The 19,049-nt window shown below is 43.3% G+C and overlaps 1 protein-coding gene across 37 annotated transcripts in view; it reads left to right on the top strand.

The window, feature by feature from the left end:
- The window catches only part of LOC139411206 (calcium/calmodulin-dependent protein kinase (CaM kinase) II beta 1), a 79,413-nt gene that overhangs the window by 32,793 nt on the left and 27,571 nt on the right, over nt 1-19,049 (top strand). For 17 of the 37 annotated variants that reach the window (XM_071157144.1, XM_071157143.1, XM_071157153.1 and 14 more), the window contains 8 exons: nt 681-753; nt 9,719-9,821; nt 9,990-10,073; nt 10,340-10,434; nt 11,421-11,543; nt 11,773-11,856; nt 12,228-12,270; nt 13,136-13,228. In XM_071157144.1, coding sequence (XP_071013245.1) covers nt 681-753; nt 9,719-9,821; nt 9,990-10,073; nt 10,340-10,434; nt 11,421-11,543; nt 11,773-11,856; nt 12,228-12,270; nt 13,136-13,228 — 698 coding nt within the window. Of the gene's footprint in view, nt 1-680; nt 754-5,269; nt 5,343-9,718; nt 9,822-9,989; nt 10,074-10,339; nt 10,435-11,420; nt 11,544-11,772; nt 11,857-12,227; nt 12,271-13,135; nt 13,229-19,049 lie in introns of all 37 variants that reach the window. The other 20 variants (XM_071157172.1, XM_071157160.1, XM_071157174.1 and 17 more) reach the window with 3 other exon arrangements.

Here is a 19,049-nt window from a genome sequence, read left to right as displayed (position 1 = left end):
TCCATCCACTCGTTGGTTGAAATAACAGTTACACATCAATCCACTGCTCTCCTCTATCTCTCTCTTTCTCATTTTCTGTTCTCTGCCTTGTTCACTTTCTCATGTCAGTCTCTTACTCTCCCTATCTCTCCCTCCTCTCTCCCTCCTCTCTTGCCCTCTATCATCTCTTATTCCCTCCTTTTCTCGCTGCTCTCCTCCCGTTCTCTCTCCTCCCTTTCTTCTCTTTCTCTATGTTGTGAGCACATCTGGCTGTGCTGTTGTTGGTAGTCTTGTGTCTCATCATGTTGAAAACGGTTTTGTCTCCTCACCCCTCACTGCATTCATCCACTTCATCTCCTCCTCCCATCTCTCTCCATCTCCCCTCTCCTCTTCCTATCTCTCTCTCCATCTCCACCTGCCCTGCCTACTCTTCCTCTACCCTTCTGACTCCAACATATCTGCCATCTCTCCTACTCCATTTCTCTGTTCTATCCATCAAATGTGCATTCTTTTTTCACTCTTCAATATTCTGTCCATCTCACTGTTTTTCTTGCTTTTCAAAATCATGTTCACCTGCCAATATTTTTCACCTGTCCACATTTCTCCTCCACCATCCCATCCTCTCTTCTTCCACCTTGCCTCCCTCCATCTCTCCCTCTCCTCCATCTCTCCCTCTCCTCCTCTCTGTTTTGTCTTCACAGTCACTGTATCACTCAGATTCTAGACAGTGTTCATCACATTCACCAACATGACATAGTGCACAGGGACCTGAAGGTCAGTATGTGTAGAGACCAGCTGCACTCCTCTTCCTCCCCCTTCCTCTGCCCGACATCTCCACCCCCTGCACCTCTGCCTGCACCCTCGCCCCCTCCGTCTCAGTCTCCCTGTCTGTTCGTGTGTTTTTCTGTCAGTCGTTCAGTCTATCAGTCTGTCTGTTGCTCTGCTGCATCTCGATGTGCTTGTTTATTTTATTCTGAGGTTCCTGCATTTGCCTTTCTATGTTGCTCTTGTTGCACTGACTGTCTGACTTCACCCTCCATCCTCCTCCCTAAACCTTTGACCCCTCATCCCTCTCCCCCCTCCAACCTCCTCAACCCGGGACCCCCACCAGTGCACTTGCCCAGCTTCTCAGGCTTCAGCGAGCGTGTCTCACTCCCAAGGATGCGTCCCAAATGGCACCGCCTGAAAAACAGCCGTCTTTCACCTTTTATGGTGACAATAATGCCTTTGTTTGCTGTATACTTTGGACGTATTGGAATTATCTAAAAGAAATATCAATGGTGAACTTGATCAAATATCTTGTTGGCAGAATGTTTTCTTTTGCTGTGACATTTGTTGTAATCCAAAATGCTTCCGAAAGACAAAAAATATTGTGGACCTGTAAACAGATTGTTTGAATTCAATAATGTTTTGTGTTTACTTTGAACCTAACCTAAATATGCTGCACTGCCCGGAAAATCTGAAACATTGTCTACTCTGATTTTTTTTTATACTACAATAGTCTACACACTTCAATGCAAATGATCAACTGTCTGTTCACCTGTTAAAATCTACTGTGTTATAAACTGTGCTCACTTTCTAATAGATGGAGCATTGACTTGAAATGGTTATCGCTTATCAATAGGCCCAATTAAATGACAGATACCAATACCTTTGTTGTCCTTAAGCCATTTTGCCACAACTTTGGAAGAATTGGGTCATTGTCCATTTGGAAAACCCATTTGCGACTAAGCTTTAACTTCCTGACTGATGTCTTGAGATGTTGCCTCAATATATCCACATAATTTCCGTTCCTCATGAAGCCATCTATTTTGTGAAGTGCACCAGTCCCTCCTGCAGCAAAGCACCCCCAGAACATGATGCTGCCACCCTCGTGCTTCATGGTTGGGATGGTGTTCTTTGGCTTGCAAGCCTCCCCCTTTTTCCTCCAAACATAATGATGATGGTGATGATGATGATGGTCATTATGGCCAAACTGTTCATCAGTTCATCAGTTTCATCAGACCAGAGGACATTTCTCCAAAAAGTATGATCTTTGTCCCCATATGCAGTTGCAAACCGTAGTCTGCCTTCTTTTATGCCGGTTTTGGAGCAGTGGCTTCTTCCTTGCTGAGCGGCCTTTCAGGTTATGTCGATATAGAACTATTTTTACTGTGGATATAGATACTTTTGTACCTGTTTCCTCAAGCATCTTCACAAAGTCCTTTGCTGTTGTTCTGCGATTGATTTGCACTTTTCGCACCAAAGTACATTCATTTCTAGGAGACAGAACACAGTGTGATGGCTGCGTGGTCCCATGGTGTTTATACTTGCGTAGTAATGTTTGTACAGATGAACGTGGTACTTTCAGGTGTTTGTAAATTGCTCCCAAGGATGGACCAGACTTGTCGAGGTCTACAATTGTTTTTCTGAGGTCTTGGCTGATTTATTTAGATTTTCCCATGATATCAAGCAAAGAGGCACTGAGTTTGAAGGTAGGCCTTGAAATACAAGGCCTACACCTCCAATTGACTCAAATTAAGTCAATTAGCCTATCAGAAGCTTTTAAAGCCATGACATACTTTTCTGGAATTTTCCAAGCTGTTTGGAACTCCCTCTCCCGGATCCGGGAGAATTGTCATCAACTGACACTAATTAGCATAATTCAACAGAAAATATTCATATTCATGAAATCACAAGTGAAATATATTGAAACACAGCCTAGCCTTTTGTTAATCACCCTTTCATCTCAGATTTTGAAATTATGCTTTACAGCCAAAGCAAGACAAGCATTTGTGTAAGTTTATCGATATTCTAGCATAGCATTATGCCTGGCTAGTAGCAGCGAACCTGGTCACGAAAATCAGAAAAGCAATCAACTTAAATCGTTTACCTTTGATGAGCTTCGGATGTTTTCACTCACGAGACTCCCAGTTAGATTGCAAATGTTCCTTTTTCCAAAAATATTATTTTTGTAGTCAAAATAACTCAGTTAGTTCTTCACCTTTGGCTGAGAATTCGACCGGAAATTCCGGTCACGACAACGCAGAAAAATATTCCAAATTAGCTCCATAATATCGACAGAAACATGGCAAACGTTGTTTATAATCAATCCTCAAGGTGTTTTTCAAATATCTATTCGATAATATATCAACCGGGACAGCTGTATTTTCAGTAAGACGCAATAATTACTCGGAGAGCCCTCAGCCGGACACTTACGCAATGTAGTCGTTTACGTTCATTCTTCAACATAAAGGCGTGAAACTACGTCAAAATGCTGTAGACACCTTGGGGAATACGTAGAAAAGGGATGCATCGGAACGCAGAGCTTTCAAAACATGAGTCACTTCCTGATTGGATTTTTCTCAGGCTTCCGCCTGCAATATCAGTTCTGTTATACTCACAGACAATATTTTTACAGTTTTGGAAACTTTAGAGTGTTTTCTATCATAAGCTGTCAATTATATACATATTCTAGCATCTTGTCCTGACAAAATAGCCCGTTTACTTTGGGAACGTTATTTTTACAAAAATGAAAATAGTGCCCCCTAGTTTCAAGAGGTTTTAAAGGCACAGTCAACTTAGTGTATGTACACTTCTGACCCACTGGAAGTGTGATACAGTGAAATAATCTGTCTGTAAACAATTGTTGGAAAAATTACTTGTGTCATGCACAAAGTAGATGTCCTAACCGACTTGCCAAAACTATAGTTTGTTAACAAGACATTTGTGGAGTGGTTGAAAAACGACTTTTAATTACTCCAACCTAAGTGTATGTAAACTTCCGACTTCAACTGTAGGTAGATATCTTTGTCTATGTGCATAGACACACACACCCCTCCCCCCTACACTCGCATTAACATCTGCTAAACACGTGTATGTGACCAATAAAATTAGATTTGACACACACGCTGTGCTGCCTGCGGATGTGACCTGGCTAGTATTTAGTCATTTGGAGAAGACTAGGGATCGTAATATATAGCCCTGAACTTTACCTCCAGGCCGGTCCAAGCCGGAGTCAATCAGCTAGCTCGCTCACACCAAGACACTCCCATAATATCCTCTCTTTCCTTCCCTCTCTCTCTTTCTCAAACTCTATTTCTCCCTTGTTTAAGCTCTAATATTTCTCTCTCTTTGTGCTCTCTTCTTCTCCTCTTCTTTCTCTCTCCTCTCTCTCTTTCACTTTCTCTCTCTCTCACTTGGTGTCATTACATCTAATAGACAGTATATGATTTCTTTACTGCATACGGAAAAGTCAATATTCTATGTACTGTATATTTTAGACACAAATAATGATTTACTGCAGTCTATTTCAACACACATCTTCTGCAGGTGTCACTGCTAGATAAGTATATTGCATCGAAAGATTGAAATAACTACACACTGCAGATCGTTTTACTTAGTTAGAATTAGAATTAAGTCGTTTTTACTTTTATTTGGCATTTTGCTTGACAGACAAAGAACCCAACCAACCACTGAACCTTTTTTGCCCTCCCTTTCCCCCCCCAAAACACACGCGTACGCACATGTACACGCACGCACACGTACACGCACGTACACGCACGCACACACACACACACACACACACACACACACACACACACACACACACACACACACACACGCACACACGCACACACGCACACACACACACACACACACACACACACACACACACACACACACACACACACACACACACACACACACACACACACACACACACACACACACACACACACTCCTGCATCTCAACACACTCCCTCTACTCTCTCTCACACAGCCCCTCCAACCCAACACGCGTGTGCATGCAGCAGCACACCTCCCTGTGTTGGATCACGATAATATCAATGCTACCTGTATATGCACACATGTACCTGGCCTCCTACCATATGTCTGTCTCTTCCCCACATGGATCCGTGTTCATAAATTCTCATACCTTTTCATGAAATCGTCATACATTTGATGTTGACTTCTCCTTTTTACTTGAAAGTTGACCATTGATCTTTCATTTATTGGATGGGTGAAGACCAGTTATATGGTGGGAACTCCAATCCACAAGGCACCACCATATTGCTCACATCTATACAATTATTTTAGATTATTGGTCACCTAATTGGTAGCTAATCTTTTAGATTATTGGTCACTCTTATTGCCAAACCATTGGCCGATTAACTTGGCCATGGGCCGCAAGAAGGTGTGTCTGTGTGATAGAAGTCCCCCACCCCCATTCCCCCCATCCCCTGGCTTTTGCACGGGAATGTAGCAATGCTGTTCAGACTAACATGCGCCCCCTGGTGTTTGCATGCAGTCATTGCATCCAGCAGATCCTGGAGGCAGTGCTACACTGCCATCAAATGGGCGTGGTGCACCGAGACCTGAAGGTGAGTGACAGGTATCACCTTACTGCCTGTATGTTGTCTCCTGTGTGTGTCCAATCTGTATGTGTGCGTGTGTGTAACTGTTGCCCGTTCAGCGTGTGTCCAGTGTGTGTATAGGTGTGTCTATCCTCTATTTGTGTGTTGGTGTAAGTGACGTTTTCCAGCATCACTGTTTGGATTGTAGCTTTAGATAAGTATTTTGTCTCTTCTGTTATGCTGTAGCTTGTCAGGCCTACCCATTAGTTTGCATATTAAAAAGCAATCAAAAGCAGTCAGTTGGCCATGGTCAGTCTCCTGTTTTCAGGTCAGATTCTTCACCTACTTTAGCACCGTCTTTCTCTGCACCATGTGACCTTTGGCCTATCTGGTTATGTCTTGCCAAATGCTGCTCCCCTATCGCTCTCCTGTTGTTGAAACAGCTGCTTTAACCCTTGCCAAATGCAGACCCTCTCTTTCCTGTCCTCTTGTTGAAACAGCACCTCTCCTAGTCTGTGGAGAATGCCAATATGTGTGCTTGTTACACTAGCTGACTGATGGCTCTGCTATGCTTTGCTAAACTATGCTATGCCATGCTGTACTATGTCGGCCCTCTCTTGGAACAGGGTTTGTTTCTCTACTCTTCAGCCTAGGCTGCTGTATTAAAATTAGCCCCATGTTATTCTGTTTCCCAATAGCCTACAGATTTCTAAATGGCAATCACTTTGTCCAATTGATTTGTCTCTATGGTGCTTCCAATGGAGTTGTATAGCTTCCAGTGAGACTGTATTTATAGATGAAAATACTGCAACAGAAGCGGTTGCCGTTTACTGAGTCTACTGTGATTGGCTTGCGGTCAGGGCAGTCCTTTCCTGTTCTGTCCTATCCTGTATGTCTGTGGGTATGCTTGGGGGTCTGTGAGCAAGCTTGTGTGTTATTATAACTATTATATTATTATTATTATTATAGCTATACCTTGTTTTGCATGATGTAGTCTGCCGCTGTAGTCTCTGGCCAATTCCACAGTAACAGAGTGATGCTGAGACTCCGATTATTCACTTAAAAATGTAAAATAAAAACCAATGATTGCAGAGTTAAATAAACCATAGAACTCTTTGCACAAGGACTATTTTGAACAATTTCCGCCATATTTTTGAGTCATAAACATGTGTTATACTGTCAACATTGACTACAAAGTGTAAAGAGGATCATTTTGGTCATAAAGTCGGTCTCGTCCAAAATGGGGTTTTGTGAGACTTGTGGTTGCGACTGCATCCCAATGTAAATTCATGTTGGATTCCATGGAATTGCCCTTTTATGCGAATGCCAGTGGCATGCCCAGGCCCCCGGGCTGTGGCAGCATTCCTCTTCAAGTAGTGTTGTGTTTATCAGAACTGTTGTGGCTATTTTATTTATTTAGCGGCCACACCTGTCAGGTTACAGTCCGGCAGTACTGGGGCAATTCACCCAGTAGGCCATAGTGTGATATGACTGAGGACAACCTCTGAAAGTGTCGTGAGTGGCGAGAAGAACACTCCCAGCGAATCAGAAAATAACAAATCAAATTGGGACCACCAAACAGTTATGAATAACTGATTAGTGTGAAAAGTAAAGCACGACTACAAAGAAGGCACACTGTTCTGTTGATATGTTTCTTCTAAAGTCCCAAAAACAGAGAAATTAGGCTAAATGACTTAACCCAGTCTCTGGTTTCACAATTGGAGTGCTATTTAAATGGAGGCCTGTCTGTCTGGCTGCATCTCTCCTCTCCTCTCCTCTCCTCTCCTCTCCTCTCCTCTCCTCTCCTCTCCTCTCCTCTCCTCTCCTCTCCTCTCCTCTCCTCTCCTCCACTCCCTCAGAAGGAATCTGAGCAGATAGAGCCATGTCTGGAATGTTGAAACAGCTCCCACTCTACTCCTGTGAAAGGAAAGATGGAGAAAGAGAGAGGGAGAAAGAGAAAGAGAGAGAGAGAGAGCTGGGAATCGTTCCATCCCAAACACCCACACACAGGCCCTCACTGCTCTCCAGCACCGCAATCTCTCACTCGCATTCCCTCACCTAACCCACTTTATACTTGTGTGTTGCTGCAGAGGGCTGCTATTATGCGATGTGCAGAGAAAGATGTTTGTCTGTCTCCGTGTCTGTCTGTCTGCGCGTGTTGAATTTCTGCGTGTTTGTGCGCGTGGCCTGGACATTGTGTGTTTGTGCGCGTGGCCTGGACATTGTGTGTTTGGATATTGAAATCTATTTATTGGAAGTTTACAGTTAATCTGAAATCCACCCTCAATCATAGCAGGAATTATCCTAGTGCTTGTAGTTAATCTGAAATCCACCCACAATCATAGCAGGGATTATCCTAGTGCTTGCAGTTAATCTGAATTCCACCCAAAATCATAGCAGGGATTATCCTAGTGCTTGCAGTTAATCTGAAATCCACCCACAATCATAGCAGGGATTATCCTAGTGCTTGTAGTTAATCTGAAATCCACCCACAATCATAGCAGGGATTATCCTAGTGCTTGTAGTTAATCTGAAATCCACCCACAATCATAGCAGGGATTATCCTAGTGCTTGTAGTTAATCTGAAATCCACCCACAATCATAGCAGGGATTATCCTAGTGCTTGTAGTTAATCTGAAATCCACCCACAATCATAGCAGGGATTATCCTAGTGCTTGTAGTTAATCTGAAATCCACCCACAATCATAGCAGGGATTATCCTAGTGCTTGTAGTTAATCTGAAATCCACCCACAATCATAGCAGGGATTATCCTAGTGCTTGCAGTGTTGGCAAGTTTGAACTTTCTCCATACAAATGAGTAAACCCTGAATCATATTTGTTTTTCATTTCACCTTTATTTAACCAGGTAGGCTAGTTGCGAACAAGTTCTCATTTGCAACTGCGACCTGGCCAAGATAAAGCATAGCAATTCGACACAAAACAACAACACAGAGTTACACATGGAATAAACAAAACATAGTCAATAATACAGTAGAACAAAAGAAAACAAAAAGTCTATATACAGTGAGTGCAAATGAGGCAAGATACGGGAGTTAAGGCTGTGATGTGGCTGAGGGTGAGATGACACCAACTAAGGTAACCGCCTCAGGATTACAGTTCCTCTCTCATTCGTTCTGCCTTGCCCTCACTCTCTTTCTCTCTCTTCCCACTCCTTCGCTCTCTTTTTTGCTGTTTCTCTCTATCTCTCCCTTCACTCACTCGCTCTCTTTCTCTCGCTCTCTTCTATCTCTTTCCCTGTCTCGCTTTCACTCTCTTTTTCACTCTTCCTCCTTCTCTCTCTTTTGAGGTCTTTCTTTCTTTCTCTCTCCTTCTGTTCTCTCTCTCTCCTCTGCTTCCGAGCAGCGCAGAGCCCAAGTTTTGTTGTTATTGCCTCATTTGGGGCGGCGGGTAGCCAAGTGGTTAGAGCGTTGGACTAGTAACCGAAAGGTTGTAAGTTCGAATCCCCGAGCTGACAAGGTCGTTCTGTCGTTCTGCCCCTGAACAAGGCAGTTAACCCACTAGGCCGCCATTGAAAATAAGAATTTGTTCTTAACTGACTAGTTAAATAAAGGTAAAAAAGAAAAATGCACAAGTCAGTATTATTACAGCTCCAAACTAGAGAGGTAGAGGGATGAGGGAGAGCGGGAGAAGAGGGAGGGGGTGTAATAATGAGACATAAAGAGGAAGACAGGCTGCAATGACATGAGCTACTGCAATGCCGGGTCAGCAGTGTTTATACCTCACACACTCTCTACAGGCATGTGCGTGTTTGCGAGGAAAGTAACAGAGAATGCGTGTCTGAGCTAGATAGTGCCTCACGCTCTATCATGCAAACTATCTAGGTGAAGTAAATATGCCAGAAGTCATCCTTTATACCTATCCAGTCCCTTCAGATCTGCAAATATCCGAGCAATGAGGGAAGGGAATAGGGTGACACATTTCTATTGTGTAGAGTGGTGTTAGGCTACAGTAGGTCTACAGCACAGTAGCCCTGCAGAGAGAGAGAGAGAGAGAAGGGGCCAGTGGGGATAGCAGCCCATTATTAGAGTCCCCCTCTGACAGAGAGTAATGAGGCTGCTCTATCTGGGACAGAGAGAGAGAGGGGAGGGGAGTGGGGGGGGGGGCACCACCAGCTCCCCACACCACAGCCCAAACCAATATACCCTAAACCACAGCAAACTATAGGTGTTCCGGTGTGTGTGTTTTCATGTGGTACATCTATGTGTTTTTTCTGTTACTGTTTGTGTATGTGTGTAAATAAACTGGGTGGCCATCCACTGTTGCAAACACCACAAGAGTGTTTGGATGTCTGCCTGTCTTCCGTCTCTCCCCCTCCTCCTTTCTCTTCTAGTTCAAAGCAGGAGTAACCTTAGCGCCCCTCTCCTCCCCCTCCTCCCCCTAGCCAGAGAACCTGCTCCTGGCCAGCAAATGCAAGAATGCTGCCGTCAAGCTGGCTGACTTTGGCCTGGCCATCGAGGTACAGGGGGATCAGCAAGCCTGGTTTGGTACGTTCTGACCCTAGATCTGTGGTTCTGACTGTACTACACCAACATGTTTCCAACCTTTATGCATCCCACTAGGCGTGACGTGCTAAGCTTGGAGTTGTTTGTATTTGTGTGTTTGTGCGTGCGTGTGTGCGTGCGTGCGTATGTGTGTGTATTGTCGTGCTGCAGGATTTGCTGGCACACCGGGATACCTGTCCCCTGAGGTTCTGAGAAAGGAGGCATATGGCAAACCTGTGGACATCTGGGCCTGCGGTGAGCATCTCACACATTTACACACACGCGTGCATGAGCATGCGCACACACACACACACTATTTTGGGCACACACAGACATTATACACACATGTATACCTTCACACCCAGACACAAATGCTTGGACACAAAAGCAAAGTAAATATTCATAAAAAATGCTGATTCTGTGTTTTTCTCCATCTGTGTGTTTCACTCTCTCGTTTTTAATCTCGCTCTCTCTCTCTTGCGTTCTCTGTCTCTCACGCTCTCTCTGTCTCTCTTTCTCAGGGGTGATTCTGTATATCCTGCTGGTGGGCTACCCTCCCTTCTGGGACGAGGACCAGCACAAACTGTACCAACAGATAAAAGCAGGGGCATACGATGTGAGATACAAGATCTGGACGAGGCCTGCTCTCCTCTCCATTGCTACCTGCTGTCCTCTCCTATCTTCTCTTGTCTTCTCTCCATTTTCTCTATTCTCCTCATCCCCTCACTCTATTCCTTTTCTTCTTTCCTTTCGTCGTGTCCTCTCTTTCTTTGGTCTTTTCCTCGCCTCACTCCCCTCTACTTCTTTACTTTCTCACTCCTACTGCCACACTGCTCTCTGTTTGCTCTCCTGTTCTCTCTTTCTTTCTCTCTTTTTCTGTCCCTCTCTTTTTTGTACACCTCATCTTACTTACTTTACCCTCTCTCCCTATTTCGGTCGTCCACTCCCTTCCCCGCAGCGCCTCCTCTCTGCGTCTCTCCCCCCGTTTCTTTTTTTAGAAGTAACTAAATCACCTCATTAATATTTTTAAAGGGGCGAGAAAGTGCCTACAGTACCTTGAGCACATTAGTCCCATTTCAGGAAAGAATGTCATGGAGATTGTCGTTGAGCTATGATGACGTTTAGCACCCCAAAAGCCAATCTTTAAAAGACACATTGTCCCAGATCGCTTGGTGACAATTTGCCGTCACATCCCGATATTTATTTGTAAATGCGTTATTTTTACAGGACATACATTGTCTTAGTAAGGATGGTGAGAGAGTTCACTTTTACACCACGTCTATAAACACAGTCTTATATAGAGAGGAGTACCCAGTATATTTACCCGGGGTATTCCGCTGGCTGTGTGTCTGCTGGCTTTCTCTTCTGCCTGGTACTTAGTTATATAATTGATCGTTCAATGTAATTGATTGGCCAGCGAGTGCACTCACCTGGGACCTGTTCAGAGCAGTGGAACATTTGAAACATTGCTGATAGAATTTGATTGATTACCACTGTGATAGAGTATTATATAGACGAATGGAGAGTCCAGAAGCCTAGAACCTGAACAAGCCTGCGTGTGTATCTGTGTTTGTGTATGTCTGTGTGTGTGCCTGTGTGTAGTTTCCCTCCCCAGAGTGGGACACAGTCACTCCAGAGGCTAAGAACCTGATTAACCAGATGTTGACCATCAACCCTGCCAAGAGGATCACCGCCCAGGAGGCCCTCAAACACCCATGGGTCTGCGTAAGTACACATGTCACTATGTATTGTAATATATCCAGGAGAGATAAACACCCACTCATATACATACACACAAAGGCGCAAAGATTTAACTAAGTCTCTGTGACTTTTGACTCATGTGACTTACATTTCCTCTGTTTCTTTTCTCTCTCTCTCTCTTTCTCTCTCTCTCTCTGTCTGTATCTCTCTTTATCCCCCTGTCTCTCTCTCTCTCTGTCTCTCTCACACACAGCAACGTTCTACAGTGGCATCCATGATGCACAGGCAGGAGACCGTGGAGTGCCTGAAGAAATTCAACGCCAGGAGGAAACTCAAGGTCAGTGGATGACTTTGGTTTTCTGTGTCCGTTTCAGTTCATTTGTGAGTGGTTTTCAGACCTCAAACGTTTTCTTAAGTCAAGACGATTCCATGACACATGTTCTATAGCTAAAGCCTGTTATGTAGCTGCATTGATATTGATTACTGCATTGTTGGGTTTAGAGCATGTAAGAAAGGCATCTCACTGTCATTAAAACTTAAAACTAGCTATATGCCTAAATCTCAAATTAATGGAAAAGATTTTCACAATATTATAATCTGAAGTGTGGCCTGTTGACATGACTCTGTCGTATCAAAGCAGTCTTGGTTTGACCGCCTCTCCTCTTTTTCTCCTTCCCTACCCTTTCCTCTCTTCTTCTCCTCTCTCAGGGGGCCGTGCTCACGGCTATGCTGGTTTCACGGAACTTCTCTGGTAAGTGTTGTGTCAACACGCACACCTACTCTTTACTCCGTGTGGAACCTGCAAGGGTGTGGGGCTCTGGCTAGAAGTTGCCCTTAGGCACAGAGTCAGGATCAGCTAACCCTCCCTAAAGTCAAGGGGTTAAAGGCCACTGACGAGATGCACACAATGTGGCAGCTATTTGGAGATGAGAAGTTGAGTCCAGTAGCAAATGTAGCAAACATGTGCATTTTCAACAGTATATAACTTCCTGTTGCTGAGGAATTATTTTCCCGCTGTAACAAACTGGCTCAAATTAAGATCCTACACCTGTAGATAAGGGAGAGGCTGGAGAAGGCTTAAGAGATGGCGTAGGATGTGAAAGAGAGAATGAGAGGCGAGATGGAAGGGGGGGGGGGGGGTGTTAGAAGGGATGGAAAGAGAGAGGGGCCGACAAGAGAAGTGAAAGGCTTCAGTATCCTTGACATCTCCTTCTAACCCTTATGAACGGTTCCAGTCGGGTATTGGATGATGGTGTTAGATGTATCACTAGCTGTGTTCACTCCTAATAATCACTTCGCAATGAACTCCTTTGATGCTTTATTTCAGTGTGTTGGTGGCAGTGATGTGTACAGTATAGAGGAAAATAACCTACATTGGGAGAACTTGGACAACTTATGTCTTCTCTGTCAGGAAGATATTGTGTTTCTCTGCGTGCTCTATTAATCCGCCTCTCTTTTGGACTAATGAACCATATTTGTTTCCCTCTCTCCATTTCTTCCTTACTTCTCTGCCCTCTTCCCGCTATCCCTCCAACCTCCTCCTCTCCTCTTCCCTTCTCTCTACTATTCTGCCCCCTCTTTCTCTGTGGCGACTGTGTGTGTGGGACACCAAACAGTCGGCTGTCGCTCCACCGCTCCAATCAGTATCACTGCCGCTGCGGCAGCTGCATCCGCGGCAGCGGGCTCCACCACAGGGCTGGTGGAACAAGGTAGCCTGGCACACCTGGGGGTGCTACCCTCCTCACTCCCTCCCTCTTTTCTCATCCTCTCTCCTTTCCTCCTAGCATGGGTGTTCAGAGCATGCCACTTCCATCGCCACACCTCATTGGCCACCTGACCTCTTTCTCTCCACTCACATGCTATTCCTCCTCTCCTGCTCCATCTCCCCATTCCTTCACTGCACATAGCAGCACAGTGGAGCATGCCTGACCCAACAAGATCTGTCCTTCTTCCCCCTTTCTGATCTCTCTTTCTCTCTCATTCATGTTCCTGCTAACACACCATTCCATACAGCTTCAATCCCATCTTCATTTGCCTCTTTTCATTGAATACCTCTATTTCCTTCCTTGTTCCCCTGCTCTACCTCTCTCCTCAATGTCTCTCTGTTAATAACACTGGGAAAGTTTACCCCCCGTCATTTTGAAGGATGGAACGGCCCATGTGCTGTCGGTGAATGCTGCATGGGGCACTGGACTGGTGCATGCATTCTAACACAGGGGGTTGCAGGGATATGACGCGTGGTTAACACAGTGAAAGATGCAAGGTTGGGGCTTCTCATGAAAAATGTTTTTTATACCTGTAACAATCCAAAGTTTGCGTATGACATAACAACAGAAGGATGATAGTTTGCCAGTAGTTGAGTGTGTAGTTGCACCACAGTTGATGAATAAAAATGCTACCCACTACACAGTCTAGTGTAGGGAAAGATTCCATCAGTCTTCTAAGTATATTGTCATTGTTGGCTACTGTCCTGTTTGTTCAGCAATACTAGCATTGGCTAACTATTCAATTGAATGTATATCATGTTTATAGCGTAGGGATAGAGCTGATGCAATCAGCTTTGCTGTCCTCACCACTTCCCACTCTCTCCACAAGACTGATCAAATATTGCAACTTCATACTGACCTGTCTGTCTCTCTACATTAGATCTACTCCTCCTCCACTAGAGAGACAGAGACAGACGCTCGGGATCCGCAGGATACAGTTAGCCTCCCTAGAGGCAAATAGAAGTTCACTGAAATGTTTCTTCTTATGAAAAACCAAAATGATTCTGGCTTGATGCCTTCATCGGGATGCTTACAGACTGGCACAAGACAGACAGACAGGCACAAGACAGACAGACATATACAGAATGGCACAAGACAGACTGGCACAAGACAGACAGACATATACAGAGTGGCACAAGACAGACAGACAGGCAATGGTTTTTACAAATCAGCCTCCATCCTGGCTTCTTCCTGTAGGACCTGCTATTTACAGGAATGTAAGTGACCATTAACCAATATGATCCATTGTCTTCTTTCTCTTAATCTCTTCCTCCCCTCTTTCCTTCCTTTCTTCTTGCTTCTGTAATTTGTGGCAAGGTAAGGAGCCTTCTTGCTTCCTCTACAGCACGGGTAATTAACCCTGGTCCTGGAGTGCCGAAGGAGTGCCGATTTAACCGATCTGGAAGACCAAGTGTGTTGAATTTAGTCAATCACTGAACCTATCAATTAGCTCAGTTGGTCAGGTGTGGTGCTAGTTGGAACAAAATCCTGCAGTACCTATGGTACTCCAGGAACAGGGTTTCCTACCCCTGCTCTACAGGGTTTAAGAACCGCATGACCGTTGGGTTTACAGGTTGGGGCAAAACGCCATGGAATTCTACTTTCTCTCATTTTATGGAATCTATCTGAGCGATCTGAGAGTGAATGTAACTGCAACCAATGATGTATGTAAACACAAAGAGGGCTAAATATTTTTTGTCTATGACTGCAACTCAGTGGTTGTTCTGCAGCTCAGACCATTTCCATTCTAGAGTCTGTCTAAGCTTTCTGAAAGTGTTCCAGAAGCTTCTATTTATTCAGATAGAAGGCTCTGGTCTGTTCTATAGTGGAAGGAAAAACTATGTCTTCTCTCTTTCCTCCTCTCTATCCTCCCCATCCCTCCCTCTCTATCTTTCTCCCTCCGAGACTTCAAACAAGATATGAGAAAAGAAACTGATGAAGTGTGTGCAGTCTGCGCAAGAAACACAGCAGAGCGCTTCCCTTTCATACAACTTTTTTCAAATCATTAGTTGCATCATGCAGGCTTAAAATGTATTAGAAATCAACAAATATTTCCATAAAGTTTGTATCCCAACTAAAGTTGCATAAATAACTATGGAGGATCTGGGGCCGGATTCACAAAACCTTCTTAAGAAGACATTTCTTCTTAACTGGCATTTTTTCCTAAACTATAGACTTAAGAAGAAAGTTAAGCAAAGTTGCTATTCCTCAATAAAGTTATTGGAAATGTTCCTAAGAAAAAAAGTTAAGAAGAAATGGGATTCTTGAAAATGATGCTTTAGGATTTCTTCTTGGAAACATACTTAACATTAGGACAGCTAAACCCTTGTCTTGAGACGAATGGGTACTTTTGTAACCATTAATGTTTTCTTGTGCCACAGAAACAGTTGGCTACCGGATATTTAAATACAGCAAGAATACAAATTAAACAGGCATTATCTAGCTAGCTAGTAATTAACAATATATTACAATATTCTAGAAGTGTTAAATAGCTAGCGCTATCTCGTCAATTTGCAAAGAAGAACTTGGCTAACTTAGCTAACGTTAACGTCGCTAACTATGTTGGTTATAATGTCTTTACATGTTAGCTAGCTAACGTAGCTACTAATTTACCGGTCGCGCAGTCCCTCTACCACCATCTCTATGATGGACAACACCTTCTCCTACAGCTCGTCCACATTAAATGGTCTCTCAGCTCCCTTCTTCTTAGCAGCCGACTTGATGTTGGAAGACTTCCTCTATACGGCGTCACTGTCCCTTGCCATACCCCCGATGGCAGAGACCGACTCGGCCACTCTCGCCCATCCTCTCTTTTTGGTCTCTGCAGGTAACCTGCAGTTATCAAGTCTCCCCAACAGCAACCTTTTCCTGGCTACTATTTCCTCCACCATCACTTCAAGTTCTTGTATACTGAAGTTTTTATTGTGCTTTCCTTGGTTATCCATGTTTGGTTTTGATGTACGGTAGCTAACATTAGTCTGATGGCTGTAATGTGTGAAAAATTATGTTTTTTGGTTTGTGTGTAAAGGGTTCGTTAGCCAACTAAAACATTTTTATTCTCGAGACATCAAGCAACAAAAATAAATGTAATAAAATGTAAATATCAACACTTTATTATAGTGGGCCAAATCCTATCATCCCTGTCACATAGGCTTATTTATTAGTTTCAAGCACATCACTAATGTCAATGCCACTATAAGAAGATATTTACGAAGTTCTTAACTTCTCATGACTCTCAAACCCGCATGCGGGAGCGTAACCATAGCCTCAAACTAATTAGCATAACGCAGTGGACATAAATCTTCCTAGAAAATCTTCCTATTCATGAAAATCACAAATGAAATATATTTAGACACAGCTTAGCCTTTTGTTAATCACACTGTCATCTCAGATTTTCAAAATATGCTTTACAGCCAACGCTAGACAAGCATTTGTGTAACTTTATCATGGCATAATGCTATGGCTAGGTTCTGCTACCAGCAGGCAACATTTTCACGAAAATAAGAAAAGCAATCAAATTAAATAATTTACCTTTGAAGAACTTCAGATGTTTTCACTCAGGCGACTCCCAGTTAGATAGCAAATGTTCCTTTTTTCCAAAAATATTATTTTTGTAGGCAAAATAGCTCCATTTGTTCTTCACGTTTGGCTGAGAAATCGACCGGAAAATGCAGTCACTACAATGCCAAACTTTTTTCCAAATTAGCTCCATAATATCGACAGAAACATGGCAAACGTTGTTTAGAATCAATCCTCAAGGTGTTTTTCACATATCTATTCGATAATATATCCGTCGGGACAATTGTTTTCTCATAAGAAGAGATTGGAAAAATGGCTACTTGTGTACTTTACGCAAGATTTTCTGCGGGAGCCATCATGTGACCACTTGCTAAATGTGGTCCCTTACGGCTATTCTTCAACATAAATGCGTAAAAAGACGTCACAATGCTGTAGACACCTTGGGGAAAATGTAGAAAACGTAAGCTCATTCGTAGCTCATTCACAGCCATATAAGGAGTCATTGGCATGAGGCGGTTTCAAAAAATGCGACACTTCCTGATTTGGATTTTTATCTGGGTTTCACCTGTAACGTCAGTTCTGTTGCACTCACAGACAATATCTTTGCAGTTTTGGAAACGTCAGTGTCTTCTTTCCAAAGCTGTCAATTATATGCATAGTCAAGCATCTTTTCGTGACAAAATATGTTGTTTAAAACGGGAACGTTTTTTATCCAAAAATGAAAATACTGCCCCTAGGTTTTAAGAAAGATATTTATGAAGTTCCTAAGAAAACTACGAATTCCTAAGAACATTTTGAGGAATTGCATTTCTGAACTATTTTATGAACTTCTTTTTTGTTTTCTTAAGCAGCTTCTTAAGTTTTCTCGGAAGAAATGCTTTGTGAATCCGGCCCCTGTTCCTTTGTTAACCGCTCAAACACAGAATAGCCGTATGTGCATCGTTCCCTCTGAAATTGTTTGGGGAAAAATATATTTTCTATTTTATTCACCTATATTCAATTGTATTGTTCTTATGGCATAGCCAGATCAGGGCCTGACACAAGGACGACTCTGAATATGCTATTCTATTCTTCTGAAATTTTCTTCATGTCATAATATTTATTTAGACCTACTGTACCTAAAATAATGGATTTATTGGGAAGCTGTGGAGCTTCTCAAAGAAATGTGTTCTTCACCTCAAACGGCAAGCAAACAAAGTCTGTTTTTACATCCGTTGAGAATGACTATAGTTCCTCAATGGCTTTTTTTCTCAGCTCTCCCCCTTTCCATAACCACTCAGCGTGAAAGGAACAAATATCATGCTCATGCTCTGCTCCCTTGCGCAAAATAGCCTACAGCTGTCGGCTTCATGGCTTTACGTTTTTCTTAATTAACGGTCAATTACCGTGAGACCGGTAGTTATTTGCATGACAATAACCGACTGACAAAATGTTATTACCGCCACAGCCCTAGTTTTGGGAAATAGCTCAGAGATTTAATGATGCTCATATGAAGGTTCTAGCGATGAACTTAGCCTTAAGATGCTTTTGGGAAACAGGGCCCGTGTGATTATCGTGCTGCCCGATGTACCTAGTAAACTGATGAATTTGCACATTTAGCTATCTGTATGCTGGTAAAAATGAGTTTTTATATCAATTGAGGAAGATGGAAAGAGGAATGGGATACTGTGTAGGAATGAAGGGGAAAAGCAGAGGAAAATAAATTGTGAGTGCTGCATTATCCTCTCGTCTTTCATTCTGTCTTCCTCTCTCTCTCTCTCTCTCTCTCTCTCTCTCTCTCTCTCTCTCTCTCTCTCTCTCTCTCTCTCTCTCTCTCTCTCTCTCTCTCTCTCTCTCTCCACACCCACCACCATGTTTTGACTTCTAAAGAGTGGGCTCTCCTGCCTCATCGCCATCTCCTCTCCTCTCATGGCCTCAAACTCAAACACACTTTGAACAGGCTTCTCCTGCTTGCTTCCAATTCCTTCAGAAATTAGTGAAAGTCAAGCCTCTATTTAAAATTCACTGCAGATGTGTGTGTAGAGAGAGAGAGAGCTAGACATAACTACAGAGAAAGAGAGAGGGGGGGAGAGCATGAGCTATATAGAGAGAGCTAAAAAGGAGGAGAGAAGAGAACAATCCAGAATGCCAGAAATAGTGTTTTATGTAATGCGGTAGTGTTGATGTTGTGATAGGATGTGATTAGAATGTCAATGGGACTCAGGCCTTTAAAAGTAGCAGTGGAGCTGATGATGTCTAGTAGAGT

The sequence above is a fragment of the Oncorhynchus clarkii genome, chromosome 6 (assembly GCF_045791955.1).
Source record: "Oncorhynchus clarkii lewisi isolate Uvic-CL-2024 chromosome 6, UVic_Ocla_1.0, whole genome shotgun sequence".
Classification (NCBI taxonomy): Eukaryota; Metazoa; Chordata; class Actinopteri; order Salmoniformes; family Salmonidae; genus Oncorhynchus; species Oncorhynchus clarkii.
This window is presented reverse-complemented; position numbering and strand designations above follow the sequence as displayed.